This window comes from Amaranthus tricolor, chromosome 5, assembly GCF_026212465.1.
Source record: "Amaranthus tricolor cultivar Red isolate AtriRed21 chromosome 5, ASM2621246v1, whole genome shotgun sequence".
Classification (NCBI taxonomy): domain Eukaryota; kingdom Viridiplantae; phylum Streptophyta; class Magnoliopsida; order Caryophyllales; family Amaranthaceae; genus Amaranthus; species Amaranthus tricolor.
The window spans coordinates 25,833,983-25,853,805 of record NC_080051.1 but is presented as its reverse complement, the minus strand read 5'-3'; the positions used below and the strand labels follow the sequence as shown (position 1 = coordinate 25,853,805).

At 31.4% G+C, this 19,823-nt stretch overlaps 2 protein-coding genes across 3 annotated transcripts; one reads left to right on the top strand and one right to left on the bottom strand.

The window, feature by feature from the left end:
• The first annotated feature begins 1,671 nt into the window (after positions 1 to 1,671).
• LOC130813134 (zinc finger protein JAGGED-like) lies at positions 1,672 to 4,318 on the top strand. Its single transcript, XM_057678873.1, has 2 exons — positions 1,672 to 2,040; positions 3,057 to 4,318. The coding sequence occupies exon 2, from the start codon at positions 3,059 to 3,061 to the stop codon at positions 3,686 to 3,688; it is 630 nt and encodes a 209-aa protein (XP_057534856.1). The 5' UTR covers positions 1,672 to 2,040; positions 3,057 to 3,058; the 3' UTR covers positions 3,689 to 4,318.
• A 155-nt stretch (positions 4,319 to 4,473) lies between these two features.
• On the bottom strand, positions 4,474 to 10,275 carry LOC130813135 (protein phosphatase inhibitor 2). Of its 2 annotated transcripts, none has more exons than XM_057678874.1 (4): positions 10,052 to 10,275; positions 7,057 to 7,175; positions 6,388 to 6,564; positions 4,474 to 4,966 (listed from the first exon to the last, which is right to left on the bottom strand). In XM_057678874.1, exons 1-4 carry the CDS (start codon positions 10,060 to 10,062, stop codon positions 4,731 to 4,733), a joined length of 543 nt encoding a protein of 180 aa, XP_057534857.1. In that variant the 5' UTR covers positions 10,063 to 10,275; the 3' UTR covers positions 4,474 to 4,730. The 2 variants fall into 2 exon arrangements, with proteins under 2 accessions (XP_057534857.1, XP_057534858.1); XM_057678875.1 differs by having other exon boundaries at positions 4,518 to 4,966; positions 7,057 to 7,169; positions 10,052 to 10,176.
• Between the last annotated feature and the right edge of the window lie 9,548 nt (positions 10,276 to 19,823).

Sequence of the window (19,823 nt, the reverse complement as noted above, 5' to 3'; positions counted from 1 at the left end):
TATACATTGGCCATTGGAGATGAAACCTTCTAAAATCGTCTGAATCTCCGTTTCTTGTTGCTTTAAACAACTACTCCTAATCTCCTATAAAAAAAAACAATATATTTAATAGAGTGATATTAATATTTGTATTGGGAAGAGTTTATGTCTTTGTTGTATTTATGGTCACTTCGTTCATACCATATTTATGGACATATACTTGTCTACCAAGTACTTTTTCATTAGTTTGCTTTACTAGTGCTTCACATTTTGCTAAGCCTAATTAGAAGTATTCATTTAAATTATCGGATTAATTTTAAATTAGATATTTCATATTAGTTTAAAATCAAATCTTATGTCTTTTAAAATTAAATCAAATTAAATTTTAATCTGGTCACAATAACGACGTGCATGACATGAACTGGACCATTTTACTTTGACTAATTGAATATCATTCAAAAGGGTCATAATAATGTTGGTCAATGTAGTGCTTAAGGCTTAAACATTACGTTGGTTGACTTTGAATTAACAAGGAAATTTTGAGCAAGAATTCAAAATAGGCGACGAATTGTTGGTCGGGGTGTGAGGCAAAGTGTATGACAAGTGGTATAAGATCATAAGCTTGGACATTTTGGCACAATTAACTCTTAAATTTTAGTGCGCATAAGCCTAGCAATATCAAGTCACAAGGAAAATCTCTCTTGTTCTTTTGTTCGTGATTGTCATCAAATTTGTTGTCTCCACTAAAAAGCTCAAAAAGGTTGTCATTGTGTAATTATAATTTTATTTTCAATAATTAATTAATATATATAATACATGAACTAATTTTCTTTTGCCAATCACACACTAAATCAACATACCTTTCTTTTTCATATAAAAAGTCCAATACATTACTTTCAATGAGTTAGAACTCACTTCCAATAATTTCCATCACTCCATAACAATAAGTGCTCATATCATACACAAACACCTAAACATTTATTGAGACAAGTCAATTTCCCTTTCTCCAAGGTAGGTATTGGAACCCCAATCCATCTATCTATCTAATCGTATGAGTTAACCAAAGACATGAATGAAGTAGAAGTGGGGCACTTATGACAAATCCACATGCAAAAAAAAAAAAAATACTCCCTCTGTCCTTTTAATTTGTACCATATGTCTTTGATAATAATTCACATGTGATTTTACTTTCAATTAATCAATTTAATTAAAATTCTAAGTTAATGATTGAGGCCTCATGATATATTATATACTTTAATACGCCCCCTCACACAAGAACCCTTTGGGCTAAAAGTGTGGATGTAGTACAAACTCTCCTCATAACTGACGCTGAATATTTCACTTTTAAATGAAAGGTGGTTGAGAATCAAGCCTATGACCTCTTGTCACGCTGGCTTCTGATACAATATTAAGGAACCTACTCAACCAAAAGCTTAAGCTAATGGATGAGGCCTCATCATATGTTATATACTCAACACTCACATCGAAGAATTAGTGCGATGTTGACTAACATATCAACTTGATGTGCTACTTCTTTTATTATGTAACTAATTGATTTTATGATAGAAACTCTCCTTAAGTGGGTCTTACCGTATACAAGTAACTCAAAATGAAAAACAGATAACATGTCAGACTATTGAAATAAAAAAGATCAGCAAGTACTCACCTACATTCCATTTCCCAATTCATATTTCATATCATGCACAACACTTCTCTCTTTCTTCCCACCAATCTCTTGCATTTCTCTTTCTGACTCAGTTCTGAAATTTGCATTTGAGTACTGTCTACTGTCTACTATCTACTTGGTGTATTCATCTTTCTCTCTGTCTTATCTCTTCTGTTTCCCAAGCCCATACATTCATCCCCTTCTTCTGCAACATGGACTAACTCTTCCTTTTTTCTATTTAACCACCTTAACATATCATCACTTCTTATCAGTCTTCACTCTTTAGCACATTGTAGACATCATCTTAAACTCACTTCTTTTGCCCTGTTTAGTCTTACTTCTACTCATCTAATACTAGCTAGTCTCCTGCATCTTCTGCTTATCTTCCTTGCAAGGTTTATATTTCTGTCTATCTCTAATACCTTATGGAGTATTAATCTTTATCATTATGTAGTTCATTTTGTTTTGGGTATGTTTTGATAAATGTCTCAGGTCGAGAGTCTTGCTGGCAGCAACCTCCTTATCTAATTTGATTAGGGTATGGTATTGCCGTCTTCCAACCCTTTCCAGACTCCGATCATGTAGTCCATTTTGTTGTTTGTATGTTTTGATAAATGTCTCAGGTCGAGAGTCTTATTGGCTGCAATCTCCTTTGGTAAGGATATGATATGCCGTCTTCCAACTATTTCCAAAACTTAATCATAATTTCTACGAATTAACAACTATTTCCAAAACTTAATCATAATTTCTATAAATTAATGAGATATACTATATATGGTGGTGATGAAAAGAAGAAAAAACAGGGTGATTAATATATGTTAGATCATATATTTCACTCTAAAGTATCACAAGACTTTTAAATTTTCAACATGGGTACTAAGTTTTGAATATAATACACAAGATTTGAGACTACAGGTCAAATGAGGTCTCAAGTTCAAGTAACATAGAGGATTGAACAAGAAAGTGTAAGGTGTAAATGAAGAGATGGATAAACAAAAGTAGCATTGAATAGATAGAATAATAAGACAAATTTAATTTGCCTTAAACCCCTTCCCTTTTTGGTAGGTAAAAGAATACCTCCTCTAACTTTGTCTTACCCTCTTAATATGATACATTTGTCTTATTTGATTGTTTAATTTGTTTGCTACATCTTCCTTATGTTAAAAATAATTAGGTCATGACCTAGGCAGACTCGAACCTAGATTCTCTCTTAAAAATGGCAGAAAGATATTCTTTTACCTCAAATTCTTGTATGTCAACATATAATTATACATTTCTTTTACTACAAATTCTTGTATGTCAACATATAATTATACATTTCTTTTACCTCAAATTCTTGTATGTCAACATATAATTATACATTTTCAATATTTTATGGGTTTATTAAATTGATTCTTTTTTTTTTGTGTAGGGATGGAGAAACAAGAGTGTGAAACTACAAACATTAGTGCAGATGAGAGAGCTAAGGTATTCCCTTGTTTGTTCTGTTCAAGGAAGTTCTACAGTTCACAAGCCTTAGGAGGTCATCAAAATGCTCACAAAAAGGAGAGAATTGCTGCAAGAAAAGCCAAGAGGGCATCAGAATTCTCTCTCCTCAACGCGTTCGCGCCACCACCGTCAATTCCGCCACTAATATTCGCTGGAAACCACCAACAGCACCCTCATATGACCCTCCTTAGTAACCCAACTCCACCACCAATGTATATTGCTTCCCATGCTTCCAACATAACCCATTTTACAACTAATGCTCAACTTTGTGACCCATTTGGGCCTGGTGGGCCCACTAGATTTCCAAATATGATGGCTTATCATAGTAATAGTGGAAATGGCCCAATAACCCCATGTTCATCATGTTATGAGGAGAACCCTGAGCAAAATAACAATATGGTGATAAATTGGCAAAGAGGAATGAGGTGTAGTGGGCCCAATAAATTAACAACAATGCAAGTGTTAAAGAAGAATATGGAAAATAAAGGGAGAGATTGTCACAAGGAGATGGAAATGGAAATGGAAATGAAACTTGATTTATCATTGCACTTGTAGAAATGGAAATGAAAAGGAAATTTTGTTATGCTAATAGAGTAATATTGGTTAAAAGCCTTATCTTTTTGCTTAGTAAAGAGAGAAATGAGATAAAGAAGATTCATGAAAAGGAATGTTCTCAGACTTGCTTAATTAGATTTTTGTGTAACCCAGAAAATAATAATAAAATAACATAGTACTCTTTTTTGCATTGTAGGCCGAAAAATACTCTTATACTTGGAAAATAGAATTATTAGATAATTATGAGTTAACCTAGTGACTGAAAGTTTTTCCTTTTACCTTTAGCAGCCTATTACCGAACAAAAAAAAATTTGAATCACTATAATATATTCCTACTATAAGTTAATTTTGTCTTGCCCTTTAAAAATTTGCAATTTTTGCTAACCTCTCACAAATGAAAAAATGTAAATATTACCCATAAAGCTATCGTTCCTCCTTCCTCTTCAATTTGCAATATTATCAATTCTATGTGAGTGGTTTTATAAAAAGACAAGAAATACAAGGACGAGATTAAGAGAAAAATATAACAAATTTCAGGTAAACTAATGAAATATTTCTCAACAATGTGATGCAAATCAAGAGTGCTCATGAAAAGCTAGTCCATCATTTAAGAATGCCAAAAGCTATCCTTATCCAGCGATAAAAAATTAGGGTTTTACAGTTCATAAATATTTCTCGAGCCGAGAGACTCTTTGATCGCCTTCTCCTTTAAGAGTATGAGTTGCTGCATTCCTTGCCTCCCTAGATCCTGACAATAACTTTCTATGAGTGGGATACACTGGGTATGAAGATAATGACGACGACAGTTCACATATATAATATGAATTAATTTCAAAAAACAACAATTACGCTTTATAAAACAATTAGGTTGGTCATCATGATCACATATCAAAACAAATTTACCGAAATGATGATCATGATATTACAAGTTAATGGTTATGATTCATGATCACAGCATAAAAGGAACAAAACCATCCACTCTGGTATTACAGATGATCTATATACACCACAACTGCATTTGTCGGAAGGATCGTAGCAGCTACTAAATTCCATTGGTTGACAGAGAATGGATTGCATTTGCACACTCCTTGTCTTCATCAATGGCAATAGCTTTTATTCCCGGACTCAGTGACGAAGACTCGTGCTTGACATCGATGTTTCCATCCTCATCGGATTCTTCCTCCATGAAAGAACCCTTGCGTCGAAGTTCCTTCACTTTCAGAAATTCGTCATAATGTGCACGCCTGTGTTCTTTGAAACGCAAACTCTTATCTGAATCTGGATATCATAAAGGTTTCCAATTAGGACTCGCTGAAACTTAACAAGCCACTTTTGTGGCGCTCCGGTTTATTTTCTACAGACACGCTGGTTTACATCAGAAAAATTAAGGTCATAATACCCTGTAGATTATTCATTTCTGTTTATTCAAATCATTATTGGGAGTTACACTTAGTTTAAAAGGGCGCAAGCGAAAATAAGCACAAATGGATGTTGGAGTCTAGGCGCAAAGCACATGGTGAAAGCGCGAGCTTTTCGTAGGTGAGGCACGTCTCAAAAGCTGATAAAACATTTCTTGAGCATGTTTCATACATGCAATGATACTACTATGATATTCATATTATAGTTGCATCAAAGATGTTAAGCATTCATTATTGTACTAAGCCCTAATGTACAGTGCAAAACAGCACAAGAGAGTACATAAATCTACATTATGAAGATATCCATCTAATTGTTACTAACAGGAGAGGAAAAACCCATAAGAGAATAAAACGTAAAATATAGAAAAAAGAAGAGATGAATCAAGGAAAACAGAAATTGAAAGGAGAAAAAGGAAGAATATCATAAGAAAACAAGAACAAAAAGTAGTACACAGATTATCGAAGAAAAGAAAAAAAATGAAAGAAGAAATGTCTAGAAGACAGAAAATTGAAGAAGCCATAAAAGAGACGTAAAAACCTGAAGAATCCAAAGAAGAAAAAGATGAAGAATCCACAAGTAGAAAAGAAAAGGACAAAAAGGTACAAACTCGTCCTTCGGAGGCGCCACTAGACCTGTCATGGGCCAGATATTGGTCAAGTCGACCTCAAATTAAAATGGGTCAGGTTGGGCCAGCCCCTATCGGCCAGCACACCCCCGCCTGGCCCGTTTTAGATTTTGTTCTTTGAATTTTGATCGAAATAAGCATGTCAAATTAGGTTAAATGTCCTATAATTTCATTACTTTTTTGTGAATGGGTATGCAAAACGCTACCTAAGGTGTATTCGAAACGACAGGTACATTTAATTTTTCTAGTATTATTATTTTAAATAAGAAATAAAAGGATTCAAAAGAAAAGAAACAGAAAAGAAAAGATAAGATAAAAAAAAGGGAAAAAAAAAAGGCAAAGAGAGAGATCACGTGAGTTTTATGGAGACGGGAAAAATGAATGGGCCAAGCCCACAAAGTAAATCGTGGCTCCGCCCCGTAAGTCGGGACGAGCGATCTGGGTCTAAGATCATGGCTCTGTCCCGCATCCGGGTTACAATGGTCAAAGGTATAATTTGAATACAACGACTGAGATAACATAGTTTCACCAAACCGCAAAGCAGTTGGAAAAACCATATTTTAATAAGTATCCAGCTACACAATCTTAATTATACAGGCTAAACACCCCGAAGCTAATAAGAAAAGTTAGAAGGTGAGTGAATTAGAAACATTACCGTCATCATCCTGCTCCATCGAATCCCCCTCATCCTCAGATGAGGTCCAGCCACCAGATGGATGAGTTTTCTCACCACTGGAAGAAGCTACATCATTCAAAGCATGGCGAATAGCATCCGCATGTTCAGCATCAGCAATACACTCATCAAAGGCACTACGTATAGGAGACAAAGAACCTAAACACATAAAACAGATACAAAAACTTGGTCAAGACTTTAACAACATGAAGAAACAAACCACTCATTTTACCAAAAATAATATGAAGTGCAAACATAGGACACCATTAATGGTACCATCAAACTATTGGTAGACTAACATAGCACAATATGCAACTCTAAAGCATCAAGCACCATAATAGGAGTATATGTTGCATGTATTATACATATAATAGGAGACATATATGTGGCACACATATCGTCTCTACTTTTATTAATACATGAATGCAAAAAGGAGCAACTACTAAAGGACTAGATACTTGACTTGGCAATTTATTACATGCCTAAGAGGCCTGAATTCCCTGCCATTCTGAATTTCCTCATAAACAGTCCATGGTACATAATTGCAATGAAATTTCTAACTCAATGCATAAGGAAATTCCAAAAAGAAAAACCATTAACATGCAGATGTTAATTAAATCTTACTAAGGGTACTAATGTTTTAAAACTTACCGTCATCTTCAACCATAGGATGATATGGCGTCTTTGGCTCGGTGATCTTCTGTCTAACAGGTTTATTTTTTTCGATCTCCCCCAAGTTAGCCTCATCCCACCTTACACGTCCTCTGTTCCTGATAAAGAGCACATACTCCGAAATGAATTATGCTTACATACAGTTAATGAGGTATTAATGGTTTTGTTGTAACAATTAAAATAACAATGTTGGGAACCAGCCAAACAAATCAGATTCATTGATGGATATCATACAAACCATGCAAAAAACACCAACCTAACATAATTACTATATTACCAATAACTATGTGAATAGAGCAAATTATTATAAATAGGTATTGAGTCCAAAGAGTTCTCAGCTCTATCTTTCTCTTATTGTCTACTTTCAAAATAATACAACGAATATGCTAAAGCCTTAAGACCAACAATTGGGGTGAGCTACTTTAAAAATAATGTTAAAAAAACTCCATCTCCTAGTTACCAGTAACCAAAAGCTTCTCATCGAATCCCATTTTGATAACTTTGTTCACGAAAATTAACGTTGAAAGTTTTGCTCCACAAACTCCATATTAATGTCCCAATGAGAAAATGTTTCAATAGAAATATAACTAATTGAAATATTATATTAAATATAAAAAAGGGTCTCAACATATGAAAAACTCTTAACATTTTGTGGTTCCATTTCCATTCCTGATACCATATCGTATTTCCATTTTGATAACACTGCTCCAATCTCTTGGCTATTGATTACTATTTAAAAGAAAATTCAATAACTTCCATGTCAACAAGGAACTTATTTTTTATTCTCTTAAAACCAACACTAGCATAGGGCTATAATTTCACAAACCACCCCTATATTACAACATTAACGCAAATCAACCTCAAGTCAAAATACCAACAAAAACACCAATTGCAGGTTCAAAAGTTAAAATTCAACACAAACAATGTTGTAGCAATAATCATCTAATCAAGCATAAAGTGACCACTTAATTAGACAAAAAGAACATAATGAAGGAAAACTGTATTCCAATCCCTGCCCCAATCAACAATTTGTTCTCTTTCATCCCCTTTTGACCTCTTAAAAATCATTTAAGCTCCAGAGAAACCACCTAGTACCTTTTAACCTCACTCACAACAGACAGTCAGATATTTTCACGTTTTGAACTTCTGCTACATTAAATGCCATTTAAGGATTGATGATTATGCGTGAGGGGTAATTTTGAGGAACATCAAAATTGTTGGCAAAAGTCGCTTCTTAGTTAAGCTATACAGATTATATAGTATGATTCATGAGCTTTAACATTATTGGCATGCCTAATTTAACAATATTACTAACAAGGTAGACGTTTCCTATTTCTACTTTTTAAAACTTAACATTGGATCCCCCCACCAAAAACAGTGAAGAAGTCTTTTTTTTCAACAGTGCTCATTTTTTAACATTTCAGGAAATTGATATTTTGAAAAATTAAGTAAATCACTACAACTCCTTTGTTCTATCAGATTAGTCAGTGGCTAACCATGTAACACTTAAGCACTTCACTTTCCATTTTGAGTTATCCCAAATAAATAACAGAAAAGATATAAACCTTCCTTTCTCTTCAATACTTTTATTATATATTCAAATTACCCATTGTCTCCAAACACATCTATTACTGCTCTGTTCAATCACATCTACCTTTAATCTCAATCCTCAGTAAACAATATCCTACTAAGTACTAACTCAAAAACATCATTTCTTTATACAACTTAATTCTAAAGTTTGTGGCATTTCACTCTCTAAACCTTTGCAAAAATGGAACTATGAAGTAGCAGCATTGTAGCAATGCCACACCCTTTTCATGCCCTGCCAACTAAAATTATAAATTATTTTCACAAAGTATTTATCAGGCATCTTCTTGTTCTAAATGTATGCCTACTTTTTACAGCTCCATTGTATTTCAAATTCTACCAACCAGTAACGTGGGAAAAATGAACTTCAGAAAATCTTAGTGAGATCAAGTTTAACTGATGAGATAACTTAGGTAAAGCACATCTTAGATCAATCAATATACGAAAAGCCAAACCTCAAAATAGGGCCGATCCTAAGAGGTCAAAAAACATAGAAAAAAATCCCTTTGAACTTTTTTGTGTTATTGATGCAACTCGCTAATAGAAACATTGTGCCTGATTAATAATATGTATATTGGGTGCCTAAGGTGTGCTATTTTACATGCCCCACCTTAAAAGCTAAGAACAGCACTGCAGATCACACCCAAAGATTCTCGAAACCAAATTGTTCAAGGACGCAAGTATACCCGCTAGATAACCTTCAAGATATAACAGGAAACAAATAGTCTTATCAACACCAAGTATCTAAACCAATATAACAAATGTAAACTCATTATGTTGAACCAAATTCACCCTTAAGAGCAACTTTGCAAAGCTATTTACATCCTCTACAATAAAATGACATTCTACAATCAAACCCACGACCCAGATTGAGAACCAACATGCCCATTGGAGACCGTCTCAAACAAGACGGGCTGAATTTCTTATCCTTTAGATAGCCTATAACGGTTGGAATGCCAAAGTACTTTGACTATGCTTGTACTTTTTTTATTTTTTTCAAACCTTCGTGAACAAAAAATCCAACTATTCTGTGTCATTCTAATAGTTGGCGAACCAAGAGAAAGACCCAGATTCAACTAATACAGTAATACCCATATAAATACGAAATTAAGAGGCTAAAGTTCATCTTCAAAATCAAATCCAATAACACAAACCCAAAAGCCAAAAACAAATGAATCAAACTTTTCACCCCTTTCTTATACAATAAACAGTAAAATAACAGGCTACCAAATTAGTTATACATTCATAAAAGAGGAAAATTAAAAAAATTTCCAATCCCAGATCGATAATTAAATGAAGTCATATAAGTTTCAACAACAAAACATAAATTGAAAGAAAAAAGTTTCTGATGAGTGACAAATTATAAGAGAGAAAGACGAAACATTACTTGGAAGACATGATAACTGATGCTGATGGATTGTCGCTCTGGCTGTACAAGAACCCTAGAGAGAAAATTGATAATTGATTTTGGAAGGAAACAGGAGAAAAATAGAAGTCAATTGAGGCAGATAATAAATAGTTATACTTCCGACTTCGGTCTTCGGTAGTCGGATACAAAAATCACGTACGGAGTCGTTGGGCTAAGTATCGTTTTTCAAATTTTAATCAAATAAAAAAACTTGAATTCTTCGTGAGACATCGTTTTTAATGAAATGACTCTAAAGTAAGGATTTTATATGTTAATATATTAATTGAGTCGTTCAGTTTGTGTTTAATTGTGATATCATCTTATATAAGAATTTGTGCAACTTCAAAGCGTACCACACATACATGATGGCTTGAAATATAACTTAAAGTTTGATTCATGGGTTGATAAATATTACAGTGAGATACTCATAATCATCGCCATCAATTCAATATACTCACACAAGTCGGAGTCCGCGGGAAAAAGGTAACGGGCAAACTTTTATACGCATTCCCAGTGGTCGGTCTTCCCTTTATTCAACCTACTTGTATTCAACGAGTTACATCATCAACAATAACATATCTTAAGTACTTAAATTTTGTTGTACCTGTGACAATATCTTGTCCAATGGTCAGCTTGAGTCACCATCATGCTCTATCCCACTAAAATTACATTTTATATATTATGTTTCCATACGACTTATACGCAATCCTTTGCCTTCTTACAACACCTGCAACTCCTTTAATTTTATGTTAGTATGCTACTGGAATATTAACATCAACAAAAAGCATACATCAAAACACAATTTCCCAAATAGATTTGAAAAGCCTGTCTATAATGGTGATAAAAATAAAAGGACTTAATGTCGATCCTTAATATAGACCTATTTTTACAGGGAAAAGATCTGTTATTCCAACTAATGTTTGGATGTTAGTCATGACCTCATCATACATCTCTCTTATTTCTTCACTATATGTCCAAGAAATACCCTTAGTCTCTGAGTTATCTCAAATGATGTTATGTGATATGCTATCGTAAACATTCTCTAGGTCGATAAACAACAAATGTAAATCCTTTTTAGCTCTCTTTACTTCTCCATCTACCTACTCAAAATATGAATAGCCTCAATAATAGATCTCACATACATGAAACTGAATTGGTTTTGCCTCTGGTATGATTTTCTTTGTCTACCACTATTTCTCACATTTTAATTGTGTAGATGAGAAGTTTGATTCCTCTATGATTCTAGCATATGCCATCACCTTTGTTTTTATAAATTGGGATAAATGTGTTGCTCCTCCATTATTCTGACATCCTATATGTGTGCTAAAAATGACAAATATTGAAAATGTTAGTCAACTACTTGAATTCCCTCTTCTCCAGAGCACCTCCACACCTCAATAGTAATGTTATCAGGCCTGACTATCTTGACTCTCCCCATGTTTTTAAGTGGTGTTCCTACTTTCTTAATTCATTGTCATCTCACTACCTGAAAATGTCTACTTAAGGAGTTTAAATTCAAAAAGCGAGTATTTATTATTCAAAGTATTAATTTTATCATATAAAATGACATGTTAAACTTAAACAATAAAAAAGTGAGTAATTTTTAATACCAACATGAATATTTTAATTGACTAAATTGAACTATTCAACTCAATATAAACTATATTTCACAATGAAACAGTCCTGGATGAGAATTTGTTGGACAAAAATGAGAGTTTGAATCTTATACCAAATTGGGGTGCAATACGTAAACCCCTTCAAACATTTTTAAAATATTAATTAATTATATGTTAACATTTTTAAATAAAAATCCTTTTTCTTTTTCCAATCGTATATGAAGTAATTCGTTAACCTTAAAGTTCATTGAGTTTTTTACACTTTTGCCAAAAAAAAAAGGGTGAACAAGCACCTAGAAGCTGATAGAATAATATCTTTTAATTATTGTGTAATCAATATGATTGTGTAGAATATTTTGTAATTATTTAGTTTCTTAAATTCTACATTGTATTTTTGTATATAACATTATTCATCTAATGAGAAAGGCTAGACAATCAATTCCTTTATGATATCAGAGCATATATGCATCAACCTCTAAGTTTTCGTGATCCTACTCGTCTCGATCATATTTGTCTTATCCGCAAGTCCCTTTATGGTTTTAAACAAGCTCTACGAGCCTGGTGCCAACAGTTTGCTGATTTTTTGATACTATTGGTTATTGTAATAACACCTCTGATAATTCTCTTTTTGTTTATTGTCATGGTTTCGATATTGCTTACCTTCTGTTGTATGTGAACGATATTATACTTATTGCTTCTTGTGATATGCTTCGTCAGTCTATTATGTCCAAATTAAGCTCTGAGTTTGCTATGAAGCCCTCTCAGTTACTTTTTGGGCATTGTTGTTACTCGTAATTCTGCAGGTCTTTTTCTTTCTCAACAGAAGTATGCCACTGAGATACTTGATAAAGTTGGCATGTGTCAATGCAAACCTGCTCATACTCCTATTGCTAAATCCGGGAAGCTTAGTGTTGATGTCGGTTCTCCGTATGATAATCCTACTTTGTATCGTAGCCTAGTCGGCGCTTTGCAATATCTTACTTTTACTCGACCGGATATTTCTTATGTTGTTCAGCAAGTATGCTTATTTATGCTTGATCCTCGAGTTGAACACATGGCAGCTCTTTAACGGATCCTTCAATATGTCCAAGGCACCATTGATCATGGGTTGCAGCTGTATAAATCCTCCATTTCTTCTATATTATTTTATACCGATGCTGATTTAGATGGTTGTCCTAACTGTGTTTTCTTGGATGATAATTTAGTCTTTTGGTCTACTAAGCAGCAACCTACTGTCTCTAAGTCCGGTGCTGAAGCTGAATATCGCGGTGTTGCCAGTGTTGTTTTTGAAACTTGTTGGATTTGTAATTTTCTTCTTGAGCTCAGTTGTCCCATTACTACAGCCACTCTTGTTTATTGTGATAACGTTAGTACTATTTATCTGTCTGGCAACCCTGTTCATCATCAACGCACTAAACATATCGAAATGGACATTCACTTTGTTCGTGAGAAAGTTCAATGTGGTGATGTTCGGATGCTTCATGTTCCATCTCGCTTTTAGATTGCCAATATCTTTACCAAAGGCCTTCCTCAAGTTTTATTTGATGATTTTCGAACCAGTCTTAGCGTCCGCAAACCTCCCGATTCGACTGTGGAGGTGTGATAGAATAATATCTTTTGATTATCGTGTAATCAATATGATTGTGTAGAATATTTTGTAATTATTTAGTTTCCTAAATTCTACATTGTATTTTTGTATATAACATTATTCATCTAATGAGAAAGGCAAGACAATCAATTCTAGAAGCAACCAGACCAAATTAGTGTTTGCTTTTACTTGGATAGCCCATTTATCTTTTTCATGATCCACCTTTAATCTTGGGATGGGGTTTCAAGTTGAGCTATCAATTTTTAACTTGTCAAAGATTTAGTTTATGCTGCGTTTTGCCTAAAATCTCAATTAGCTCACACAAATTCTCAAATGAAAGGTTTTACGATCATATTATTTATATTGGGTTGGTCCAATATATATACTTAAAGTCTTAAAATAATTATCGATAATATTTAAGTGATCACTTATATCTTAAAGTGACCAATTATAATTTTTAAAGTTATTGCTCACAATTTTAAAATGATTAATTTCTATAATTTTAAAGTGAAGGTAATAATTCACAACTTTATATAACCAATTACAATCTTAAAGTGATCACTTCTTATAATTTTAAATGAATCACTTATAACCTTAAATTGATCATTTACAATCTTAAAATAATCGGTTAGAAAACAAGGTTAATTGCATGAGTTCATCTCATGATGATACAATCTCATAAAAGAGTTGTTGATTACTGATTAGTTCATAAAGTATGTTCGTTATACAAATTGTTTTATGAGACGGTTTAATGTAAGACGTGTCCTGTAAACAAGTTAAATAGCCCAATTAATATAAATTACAAAAAAATAACATATGAGCTCTTTGTATTGATGTCGTCTCATAAAATGTAAAAATGAGAGAATTTGTTAATAAATTCAATGAGTTTTGTAGCATTAAGCATGTAGGAGAGCATGGTCTAATACTTTCAAATATGAGTGTGTACATTTGAAAAACGTATATAAGAGTCAAACAATGCAAGCAAGTCATTTTTCCTTACTTTTTAAAAATAAATGAAAGAATAAATACATTGTCGAAGTGTCACCACTAATCAATTCATTCTAGTAGTTTAACACAACCAAAGTAGAAAGTTACTTTGAGGCTTAATTAGTGGAGATTGAATATGCTAGGGCAATTTCAAAAACACTTTTTAATTATAGAGCGAATCGAAAAAAGAAAAATAATTACATAAAAATTAAACTCCAGAATTTTATTTAGATAAAATGGAAATAAGGCGCAATTCTCATAAAATACTCATTATTAGTAGGAAAATTTGCCAAGAAACACTTTATAAAATCAATTTTTTGTAAAAAAACACTTTAAAAAATTTTTTTTTGTAAAAAAACACCTTTTAAGAGACTTTTTATTAAAAAAACACCTTAAATCAGTTTCCGGTGACTTTTGTCAACTTTTCGGCGTTGACTATGCCATTTGAGCTCAAAAGTCAACGCCTGAAAGTTGACAAAAGGCATAGTCAACGCCGGAAAGTTGACAAAAGTCACCGGAAACTGATTTAAGGTGTTTTTTTAATAAAAAGTCTCTTAAAAGGAGTTTTTTTACAAAAAAAATTTTAAAAGGTATTTTTTTACAAAAAACTGATTTTATAAGGAGTTTCTTTGCAAATTTTCCTTATTAGTATTAAACTCAACATATGTCCAACTTCCCCGTGATTGTGGGAGTTTCTTGTGCCAAAGTAGTCATGGTTTGTTTAAAGCCCCATTCCCATTACGGCACTATACAATTACATTACAACAGTCTAGTCTGCACACACAAGCCAATATATAAATACACGTTATTGTCTTAGATATTAGTCATCACCTTTACTAAATTAATGGTATGGGACCTTATCTTATAGTTTGTTGCCTTGGACCTTACTTTATAGTTTGTAATTCTTTATTATGTATATTCACAATATATTAAAATTTTAGTTTGTAATTCTAGCCTCATATTATTATTTATTCTATGGATATTTGATGAGAAAATTAAGAAAAATAAAACAAAAATAAATACTGTAGGATGAGAATCCTATGATGAATAATTAAGATTGAAGGTAATTGAGCAAAACAATTATTTATATCTTTACAAAATATGTACTTCCTCTATTCTATTATACTTACTACATTTGACTTTTTATGCAATTTAATGTGTTATTTTATTTATTTATATGTTGAATTACACACATCTAGAAATTACAAAAAATAATATTATAAAAGTATGCGATTAGACGATTCAAACAAGATTCCACTTGATTGTATCTTTACCTACACATTAGCCGCGATATATAAAATAAGCTTAAACGATGAATAATATCTATAACCAAAATATAGCAAGTATTTCAAAATGGAGAAAGTATTATGTACTCTTTTGGATTCGAGGAAAGTAATCAAAACATTAAAAATTAAACATATATGTCATATATACTTAGGTTGGAGGTAAACATGTTCATAATAATTTATAACCACTCTAATTTTGCTGGTTGCTATTTACTGTTCATTTGATGAATAAATTCACAGACGTTGAACCAACTTTGACAAAAACCTCTATTTAGCAGGTTAAAAATTAGGTTAATTTCGAAACTAGAATGTAAGCAGAATTTTACATCAATCAACCTAAACACAATATCAATTTTAACTAACCATGAGGATGACATTTATTCTCCATCCTTTCCATCATATTTATCTCATATTTCAACATGTTTAGGAAAAATTGGCAAATAGTTGACTTCGTCATCATCATATCCAATATATTCCGCTCATAGGAATTATGATCAGGTATTGAGGAGGGATTAAAGACGGCAAGTCATACGCATAAAGAAGAATACGATTAAAAATTCCATCGGCTCGAAAAAGACTCCTAAATAGAGAGATTCCTGCAACAAAAAAATGAGTGACGCTGAACCCACGAGCTTGCATCTTACAACACAAGCTGACCCATAAGCATAAGTTTTTATTTTTTGAATTTATAAGCATAACTAAAATAATGAGATATATCTTATATGGTAGCAACATACTTTTATGAAATGTTAATGGTAGCAAATCTTTTTAAAAAATCCACATTATAGCATTGTAAATTTGTAATATTGTACTTTAAGCTACAGTAATATTAATAGGCTAAAAAGTTTTATTGATTGTTAAGTTGTGAACTATCTTATTTGCCCTTGTCTTCTTTCCTTAAAGTTGTCTTCTTTCCTTAAAGCTACAATATATTTTATAATTAAGATTTGCTACTTTTGGAGTTTCATAAAAGTATGTTGCTAATTTGCTACCATATAGATTATTTCTAAGATATTTTACAATTTAATGGCCAATTAAACAATTTTAGCCCATTAATAGCATCGTAATGTCGTACTTGCTACCATATAGATTATTCCTAAGGTATTCTATATGGTAGCAACATACTTTTGTGAAACGTCAGTAATAACAACTTTTAGAAAAAATTCCAAATAATAACATTGTAATTTTGTACTTTAAGTTACAGTAATATTAATGGGCTAAAAACGTTTGATTAACCGTTAAGTTGCGAAAGATCTATTTGCCCTTATCTTCTTTTCTTAAAGCTACACTAGATTTTATAGTTAAGATTTGCTACCACCGGCGTTTCATAAAAGTATGTTGCTACTATATAGAATATTAATAAGATATTTCACAATTTAACGGCCAATTAAACGTTCTTAGCCCATTAATGTTACTGTAGCTTTAAGTACAACATTATAATGTTATTTTGTGGAATTTTTTAAAGATTTGCTACCACTTGCGTTTCATAAACGTATGTTGCTACTATATAGAATATCCTTAAAATAAATAACTAGATAAATAAACAAATAATTAAATAATTGATCATATAAATAGGCAGAGAACAAAAACAAAAAGAAAGAAAAAAAAAGGTAAATATTGCACTTGAAATTGAGAGATGGATGAGAATAAAATTAATTAACATGTGACCTTCATAATCACGTTGACTTTTTATTTCCATATAAAAAACCAATAAACTAGCAACTTAAGCTTATTATTAAACCATTGAGTTACATTATATACTCTATCGTTATAAATTGGTATTCATAAACAAAATGAGATATCTCGTCTATATCTATGATTTCGCTCCATTTGTTCAAAAGGATTTGGAGTAAATGTATAAAAACAATTTAGTATATATGTAAACATCAACTTTACGACCTAAACATTTCTTTTTATTTTAGAAAATAATAATTCATTATTCAATATAGTAAATTATAATCCTCAATAAACTCATAAATCAAAACAAATAAAAACAAAAATACTCCAAATATAATAATTTAGAAGAAAACAAATTTTACTTAGCTAATAAATATTGAAAACAAGTGTCGATTTTAAAGAGTAGAAGATTGAAAATAAATTGTGAATGCATAATAATATGGGCATATCCGCATATGGGAGAGTAAGACAAGCCAGAATTTAGGAAGAAAGATAGGACGAATCCCAAACAAAACCTTAGTTGCTACTTCATACAAGTAATTGTCATATGCAACATTGTAAGATTAAGCCTAAATTAGTGGGCAAAAGTACAAAACCATGGTCAACATTACTAAAAGAATCCACGTTTTCCATTTAAAAACTAAGCATCGTCAGACACTCTTACTATAAAATCTAACTCCTATAATTATCTTATTTCTTTAATTAATTATTTTTTAATTATAAATAATCATTTTAATATTATAAGTAATCACTAATCACTTTAAAATTATAACTATTATTTTAAAGTTATAATCGATCAATTTAAGACAGTAATATATATTAGATTAACCTAATAAAAATGGTCTCACCATAAAACCTTCTCATTTGAGAATTTTTAAAAAATAATTGCTAAAGTAACAAAATTATTAATTCAGATTAGTATTATAATATATCCATTCTATTTGATATTACGGTGTAAGACAAAATTTAATTCTTTAGAAAACAAATCTTGGCTATTATTCTTATTTGATATGTTGTTGGACTCTCTTTTAAGTCTACAGTGGGTTTTATTTTAATTTGAACTAGGATATCCTCAGACATTGATCTTAGAATTAAAAATAGATTAGATTCTCTAATTTTGATTCGATAAATAATGATCATATTTAATTTATTAATTTAGAATTTAGTGATCAATTTACTTTAATTATTTCAATTGAAATGAATATGTTTGTGTTTATTACACTACAAAAATAACTCATTTTGGAGACAAAATCAATTTCTATTTAAATATGTTAAGCAATAAAAATAGAGACAAAAATGCTTTGTCGCCAGCTTGTCACAAAGTCTTTGTTGCTTAAATTGTTGCTAAAATAAAGAGAGAAAACTAGCATAAGTTTAGCTACAAAAACTTTGTAGCTAAACCATTTTTCATTTTCAAAATTCAAACTAGTATTCTTAAGTGACCAATCTTTTATTACTAAACTTTTATCCAGATTTTAAATTCGGACTTCAATCTGCTTTCTCATTTCATTCTTCAAATCTATTCTTCTTCTCCAGCTTCTCCCTACATACTTAATTTTTCTCCTCCTCTCTAAGTCTCACCACTCAATTCGGTGGCTTTTCGGCAATTTTATAGTGGTTTCTCCTTCCCTTTCCACATGTAATACTTTAACTATTTTATTTTTTAGTTCTCAAATTTCATGGTTAATTTTTTCATTGTTCATGTGATGTTTCATGTTCAACTACATGTGGTTGTTTTTGTCTCATTTTTTTCATTTTCATGAGTGTTTTATAAATTTCATGTTTACTTTCATGAATGTCGAAATTTAACATATACATTAATGGATTATGTTTATTTCATGACTGATTTTGTCTTCTTTTTTTTTTTAGAATTTTACAGCTTTGTCTTTGGTAGAATATATTGTTGTTTCTAATATACAATGTTGTTGTTTTTGGTAGAATTTCGTAATTATTTTTTAATTTATGTGAGTTAGGTGCTCGTCATGATAGGGGTGGTGATATGGGAGGTAGCCCTGGTAGATCTAGTGGATTTGTGGGTTGCATAGTTCTCAAGATGGTTGTAGTTGTTCTACTCGTGGTGGTTATTACTACATTGTTTGTGTAGACATTGATTTTTGTATACACATTAATTCAAATACTAAATCTTGTAATATATATATATATATATATATATATATATATATATATATATATATATATATATATATATATATATATATATATATATATATATAATATTTGGAATCTGGTATCTTTTGTATTTTAAGTAATGATTAGTTTAATTATATATTAAATTTTAATTTAATTATTTTGTTGATTATGTATACTATTATTATTTAATGTTAATAACAAATACTCAATTATTGTTTTAGAACCTGTAAATTAAATTAGCGATAAAATAGAGACAATATTTGAGTTTTGTCGCCAAGTCAGTGACACGTTTAGCGACAAGTTTTTTTTTTGGCGACAAAATTTTAAATGATAAAAGATTTTGTCGCCTTTTTTATCGTAAAAAGGCTTTAGTGACAAAATATGTGACAAAACCCCTTTGTCACTTAAAAGGTTTTGTAATTGTAGTGATATACATATATTCCATT